The sequence below is a fragment of the Pinus tabuliformis genome, chromosome X (assembly GCF_031772625.1).
Source record: "Pinus tabuliformis cultivar Carrire ecotype Pingquan chromosome X, CPIR1, whole genome shotgun sequence".
Classification (NCBI taxonomy): domain Eukaryota; kingdom Viridiplantae; phylum Streptophyta; class Pinopsida; order Pinales; family Pinaceae; genus Pinus; species Pinus tabuliformis.
In genome coordinates this window covers 46,064,527-46,072,508 of record NC_142308.1, presented here as the reverse complement: position 1 = coordinate 46,072,508, position 7,982 = coordinate 46,064,527, and the positions used below count along the sequence as shown (strand labels likewise).

Below are 7,982 nucleotides of genomic sequence, written 5' to 3'. Positions count from 1 at the left end.
TGCTTGCTGGATAAAGTATTGATGCAAAGGACTTTCCACAGATTGTCTTGAATCAAAGCCAGATCAATAAGTCCTCTATACCTTATGTTTTAAAGTTTTCCTCATTTATTATATCATCTATGTTTCATATTGAAAATAAAAGAAAACGAGTAATTCAGAATATGCTTGATTGCACTCTGTTTTCAGTTGTTATTATTCTCTATGTTTTTTTTTGAATTAGGATAAACAATGAAATCTTATTGCTCCTGTTTTCTAGTTCATTCATTTTGATTATTTATTAAAGAATACTTAACTGCTCTTTATTAGTAATCATTCAAGTTCCCTCTTTAATAGGTTGAAGGATTCTTGACTGCCCTTCACCCATTTTGAACCCATTCCATCTATTCCAAGTTGTTATTTGTTCCCTGTTTGAGCATATTTCCCTATGAAACCATTTTTGTTAAGAACCAATTCCAGTTAGGCCATCTTCTTTGACTCCGTTAGCCCAATGGCCTAAGCTACTCAGTTTTACCCCTTTGCTATTGAATCTCACCACCCAAACTCAAGCAAAAATCCTAAACTTCACAACTAGCCTAATATCTTTTAAAACCAAACTAAATCATAAAGAGAGAGCCCTCTCTGAGTACAGATTGGCTAGATTTTGTACTTAAAAGTTGGTTTGTGGTTACCTCGGACCCCTTTCCTCTTCCCAACAACTTCAAGGAAAATCTGAGTGATAACATAGTGGCGACTCCACTGGGGGCCTGAATAATTTATTTGTTACTATTGTTTACTTTATAAGTTACAGACGGAGCCTGAAATTAGTCAGGTAGCCTTTGAACTGCTCTTCTTTGCAATTGCATAAGTAAATGAATGCTGCTTCAGTCTATCCCTGGTATAGCTTATGGATTGAACATCCGGTTTCAAATTTTTGATCAGTTCCTCTTATCAAATAAGTCTTTAAGAAATTTCAAATCCCATACCTTAAGCCTCTGAAAGAAACTGTAAGAAGTTGCATTGTCCAACCATTTAGAGAAAAAACGAAAACATACCTAGAAACTTGGCTTCAGAAAGGACTCATTACACCAGAGCTAACCCTGATCCAAATCCACCACCTCTGTTTGAAAACCCTAATCTGATCCCTAGGATTCTTAGGAGACAAGAAAGCCAAGAGAGTTCTGCTAGTTCTCGGCCTTTATACAGATCAAAATCCTGTCTTGTGAAGTGGATTTACCTTGAGGACGAACCCTTTGATGAGTATTTCAAGACCTCTTTATTTGTAACATTTTCTGAATCTGGGTTAGTCCACACAGTTCATGACCCATTATTTATCGAAGATTTACAACTTGAGATTGTCACTTCACATCTTGACGGACATTTGCAGAATTCCATTTAGTCTGAACTTACCTCTGTAGGAACAACAAACCTTTCTGGGATCACTACCACTTCTCTAAGTTCGTCATAAACACCTTAGACATCCTAACCCCAAAGCACCCCTTCCACCCCTCCACCCACCACTCCAAAACCAACCCCAGTTGTTGTTTCAACCCTATCTACTGCAATGGCAAATAGGTATTACCCCCTTAATTTACCTGCCAATCCAGGGGCTATGCCCCAAGACTATCAAAGTAAAATCACTCCTTTTGATGGCTTTGGTACTTACACTGCACAACAACATACTAAAAAGATGAAAGACTACTTTGAGATATATGAAATTGATACAAACGATGTCAGAATGAGAATCTTCGTTCAAAGTCTGACCGGAGATGTTAGAATATGGTTTAGAGCCCTCCTTGTAAACAGTATCAATGACCTACAAGCCCTGTATACAGCATTCTTGAACAGATGGGAAAAGAAGAAATACCCTCTCCAGATCTTATCAAAGTATGAAAACTTGAAGAGAGGAACACAAGAAACTGTACAAGATTACTATACAAGGTTCAATAATGTTTACAATGCTTTCCATCAAAACCTCAGACCTCCCCAAAATTTGGCATTGATCAAATTCCCTGATGGATTTGATTCTGAAATGGCATACCAACTTAGGGAAAGAGCTCCTCGAACCTTAGAAGAGATGAAAAGTATAATTGTCAGTGTTGAAGCCAACCTGATATCCAAACGAGCTAAAGCCAGAGGTGAAAGGAGGATACCTTTGAAAGAAGAACCCTCAGCTTTGAAAAAAAACTAGATGCTATTATTAAAGGTATGGATAGGTTAGGAGATAGAGTAGAAACAATTGAAAGATAATCCCCTTGGGATGGTCAACCAAGCAATACTGGGAGAAATCCAAATTTCAGGAAGAACCAAAACCATAACACTGGAAAGACCAGCCCTGATCAAAACCTTAGGCCCCTATTCCAGGAAAATTATGCTGAAGCCTCAACTTCTGATGAACCAACAGAAGATACTCAAATCAATTTGATGGGACTCAACAATGAGCAACAAGTTTTCTTGACCCAAGAGGACCAAGAAGCTCACATTCTTAAACAATTCCAAACTCAGTTAGGTGAATCATTTGACTTTAGGGAGGGATATGATACAACCATTTATGAAGTCCACAAACAATATAACCTGAGGAGCAGAAGAATAGATATTCCTAAAACCAATAAACAGAAAGCCACAAAGCAGCCTACCAAAGGTAAGACCAATACCACCCCTGTACATATTCTTTCGAGAACAAACCCTAACCTTGCTAATCCAATTATTGAAGATGTATTTGATAATCAACCCAATAACAGACAACTTTCCAATTCTATTCCTTCCAAGGGAAACGTGGAAGAACCTCCAGAAGTTGATCTGGAAACAACTTCAGCCCATAATCCCACTCCTGAAAAGGAGAGAAACACAGAGAATACATAAGAAAAAGAGAATCCAACTGTCCGAAATGCAAGAACTCAGACTGAAAAATCTTTTAATCTGGAAGCTAAAGTAGGCAAATTAAAAATAGTTGTTCCATTGTTTGAATTAGCTAAACATGATGTCTACAGAAGCCAAATCAACAAGTCACTCAAAATCTCGGTTAATGAAGATTCAGTAAATGTTTTTGATGACCAGCCTGAATTGATTTTTGGCCCTGAAGTGAATGGGAAATCAGTAGATGGAGGAATCCTCCTTTCTATGTAAGTTTGAACATACATGATAAAATACTTCATAATGCCATGTTTGATTCTGGCGCATCTCATAACTTAATGCCTAAATCTATAATGGAGAAATTGGACCTAGACATCACCAGGCCGTATAAAGACCTATTTTCTTTTGATTCAAGTTAGGTCAGATGTTTAGGATTAATCAAAGACTTGTGTGTATCACTAGTTCAATATCCTGCCAAAACAATCTTAATGGACATAGTAGTCGCTGATATTCCACCAAAGTATGGCATGTTATTGTCCAGGTCTTGGGGTGAAAAACTTCAAGGATCTCTACAACTGGACATGTCTTATGCTACTATTTGAGTATTCGGTCAACCCAAGAAAATATATAGAGAAACCTTAATGAAATATGTTGTAAGTAGTCAGGAGAAACCCCAAAATTTCCCTATCTACTCAATGCACTTTGATATGGATTCTTACATTCTTTACAATGCTAAAAGTGATTCCTCAAATTAATTGGAAGTTTTAGCAGCAGAACCAAAAGAAATTACAAATGATAAATCTAGTGTTAAAATACAAGAAATTTATAAGAACATTGAAACATCAGATATCCAAGAGAAAACATAAGAAAGTAAAAAACCAGTTCTCTCTATTAAACAGATTCCTGAGACTCCTGACACCAATTATTTACATGAAATTCTCTGGCACTTAGAATTTGATGGTTCAATTAACAAATTAGGAGTAGGAGTAGGAGTTTGGGTGCACAACCTTGAAAACGATTATGCTGAAGGCCATGCCTACAGATTAAACTTTAGATGCACCAATAATATGGTAGAATATGAAGCTCCGTTGCTAGGTCTTAAATTGATTAAGAAATTAGGAGAAATTAAGGTGTCTGTCTTAGGAGATTCTGAGTTAATAGTTCAACAGATTAAAGGACAATATTCAACAAATGATCCAAGACTGAAGTATTATAGAGATACAGTGATAGAGATTCTCAACACATTTATGGAAATTAAGCTTGCCAAAATCCCAAGAAAACATAATTTGCAAGCTCATAGTCTGGCAATGTTTGCCAGCACCTACAAATTACCATTCAAACCTAATCATCAGTTCACAATTGAGATTAGACATAGGCCAGCTATACCTGACAATTTGAAGAACTCACAAGTGTTTGATAGTGATAAGAAGATTAACAATTTCTTGACCTTAGATGAAGAATTTTTTAACATTAACATAGATGTAGATACAGTTAGTGAGTTTTATCAAACAAATAAGATAGAAACAAACATTTCAGTAGAAAGCGCAACTCAAGTGCTTCACCCAACAAAATTTACCAACAAAGAAATGCAGGATCTTAAAGAAATGGATATTGATGAAATTATTGAAGGAGAATCTGAAGTAATCAATTTAAAAGACAATCATTTGCCTTAGGGATTAACTCCTTTGGAAGATCTCTTTGATTTCAATGATATTCCAAAGAAACCTAAGATGGAACCCTTAAAAGAAGATATTGAGGACTATAATTTGGGAACTGAGGATGATCCAAAAATGGTAAAGTTATCTAAATCTTTTCCTCCTGACAAAAAACTCAAATATGTTGAACTAATGAGAGAATTCTAGGATGTATTTGCCTGGAGTTATGAAGACCTGAAATCTTATGACACCTCCATAATTCAACATATAATACCTCTGAAGGAAAATCAGAAACCATTCAAGCAAAAGCTCAGGAGAATTAACCCTGTACTACTTCCCGTAATTGAAAAAGAAATCAAACGAATGTATGAAGCAGGGATAATCGCTCCTATCAGGTTTTCAGAGTGGGTGTCTATTTAGTACCTACTAGGAAGAAAACTAGAGAAATCAGATTATGTGTTGATTTAAGGAATGTTAATAAGGTTTCTATGAAGGACAACTACCCTTTACCCAAGATGGATCACATTTTATAGAGGGTGGTAGGTGCTTCTAGGATTTCACTCTTGGATGGGTTCTCAGACTATAACCAGATTCTGGTTCATCCTGATGACCAGGAAAAAACTGCTTTTACAACACCATGGGGCACATTCAAATATGTTAAAATTCCATTTGGACTTAAAAATGCAGGGGCAACCTTCGAAAGAGCCATGGACATAGCATTTGCAAAAGAAATTCATGATTTTTTGGTTATATATCTAGATGACCTGATTGTTTTTTCTCAATTAGATCAGCAACATTTGGATCATCTGAGACAAGTATTCTTGAAATGTAGAAAATATGGTATTTCTTTAAATCCTAAAAAGTCCTTGTTTGGTCTAGAGGAAGGCATACTTTTAGGCTACATTATTTCCAAAGAGGGCATCATAATTGATCCTGCTAGAATAGAAGCTATTCTGCAAATACCCATCCTAGAAATGTCAAAGAACTTCAAGATTTCCTAAGAAAGATCAATTTTTGGAGAAGATTTATATCTAATATAGCTGAATTAATTAGATTGCTTAATAATATGTTGAAAAGGATTCTAGTATTATATGGATAGTTGAAGCCAAACAAACCTTTGAAGAAATTAAAATGGCTTTGACCAGAACACTGGTCCTTACAAGTCCCAAGTTTGATAGAGACTTCATAATATTTTCCTTTGCATCAGAACACACCATGGCAGCTGTTTTACTACAGAAGGATGATCAAGGATGTGAAAAACCTATAGCCTTTTTTAGTAAAGCACTGAGAAATGCACCAGTAAAATACAAAATCATGGAAAAACAAGCTTTTTCACTTGTAAAAGCTATTAAAGACTTTAGAGTCTACATATTGTATTCCCATGTAATAGCCTATGTACCAAATGTTGTTGTCAAAGACATCCTAACTCAGGATGGAATTGAGAGCAAACGAGGTAAATGGATCGCTACTATATTGGAGTATGATATTGAAATAAAACCCACAAAGCTTATAAAAGGATAGGGATTGGCCAAACTCATGACTGAAACAAATTGTCAAGCCCTAGACATTAATGAACTAGATAATGAATAGGAGATGGCGACTCCACAAATCATCCAGGCCTTCTTAGATTCACCTTGGTATTCTGATATAACTTACGTATTATTAAACCTACAGGATCCTCCAGGGTTATCCAAAACAAAGAAAAGGTTTTTAAATATGAAAGCTTCAAAATTTTGTATTTTAGATAATGCTCTTTTTTGGAAAAATCATGAAGGTATTCTATTGAATTGTTTACTAAAAGAAGAAGCTAACAAGGTTCTCAAAGAATTTCATGCAGGAGACTGTGGTGGACACCTTTACTGGAAAGCAACTGCAGACAAGATCCTGAGGGCTGGATTTTATTGGCCAACCTTGTTCACTGATGTAAAGAAATTTGTCACTGCTTGCCATAAATGTCAAATTTTTGAAGGCAAGAGAAAACTATTACCTTTACCCCTGAGACCAATTTCCACTGAAAAAACCCTTTCCAACAATGGGGTCTGGACTTCATTGGAGAAATCCATCCTCCCTCTTCTAGCCAACATAAATGGATTCTCATTGCCACAGATTATTTCATCAAATGGATAGAAACCATTCCTTCTAGACAATCCAATGACACAGTGATTATAGGATTCTTAGAAACCAACATATTGTCTAGATTTGGTTGTCCTGAGAAGATCATAACTGATAATGCTGCTGCCTTTAAATCCAAGAAAATGATAAGTTTCTGTAATAAGTACCATATCACTTTAGGCCATTCCACAGCCTATTACCCTCAAGGTAATGGTCTAGCTGAGTCCTCCAATAAAAGCCTAATTAATATTATTGAGAAATTATTGGAAGAGAACAAGAAAAATTGGCACAAGAAACTTACTAATGCACTATGGGCAGACAGACTTACCACCAAGAAATCTATTGGAACTAGTCCTTATTAATTAGTCTATGGCATGGAAGCTGTATTTCCACCATCTTTAGGAGTTCCTGTAATGAAATTACTTCAAGAAGCTCAAGTGGAACCCAATGATATTCAAAGGAGGATAAACCAAACTATCCATCTGCAACAAACCAGAGAGGAAGTATATCAAAGATCCCAAGTGTTACAAGAGAAACTTAAGAAAATATTTGATAAAAGAACCATGGCAGAAGACTTCTACCTTGGAGACAAGGTTTTAAGATGGGATTCCAGGAGAGAGGATAAGGGAAAACATGGGAAGTTTGAATTCCTATGGAAAGGACCTTTTGTTATCCATGCTTTACAAGGGAACAATACTTACTATCTAAAAAACTTGGATGGCACAGAAACAGAAGAAGGGCCAGTTAATGGTCGGATGCTGAAGCATTACTATGATCCTACTTTTTAATGTATTCTGATTTTAACATGTAAATACTATATCCTTGGTAATGTCACAGTTTGGATTGGATAGTGACTTGCTGAAGTTGAAACCCGAAGAGAAGGCCATAAGCTTCAGAAGTGTTACTGTCATATATACAATAAAGCAACAGCCAGAATAAGATTTCACAGCACAGTCAAAGTCATTTAGAGGCCATTTGACCTACTGTTCTTGACTTTTCACCAGGAAAATCCATCCCCAAGTGGAGCCAGTGTTATGCTCCTATACCAATAGGTGTCATATTTCATGATTGACTTGATGAGCTATGAATATGTTCATACCTTTACTTGTTGCAAAGGTTTTCCATATAGTCAAAAAAATCAAAAAATTTTAAAAAATGTAAAGAGGGTATACCCTAAAAGAAAAATCAAAGGGTGAAAAGAAATAAAATGGTCAAAAAAGTGAAGAAAAATGAACCCCACCAAAAGAAAGACCAAGGAAAGTGTGCAAGTCTAAATGCCACTACTTCTTACTCTTATGTAATAATCAAATTGTGTACAACTTGTAACTTATGCCACAATTGGTGAACAATCAAAGTTTAAGCTTGGCTAGTTCATATTTGAATTTC

The 7,982-nt window shown here is 35.8% G+C and overlaps 1 protein-coding gene across 1 annotated transcript in view; it reads left to right on the top strand.

Annotated features, from left to right (window-relative positions):
- Window positions 1-7,535, top strand: part of LOC149138246 (DEAD-box ATP-dependent RNA helicase 10-like) — a 191,109-nt gene extending 183,574 nt beyond the window's left edge. Inside the window, exon 11 of the mRNA XM_089450305.1 lies at window positions 7,434-7,535. Within this exon, the coding sequence (XP_089306431.1) occupies window positions 7,434-7,535 (102 nt within the window). The remainder of the gene's footprint in view (window positions 1-7,433) is intronic.
- Window positions 7,536-7,982: the final 447 nt, after the last annotated feature.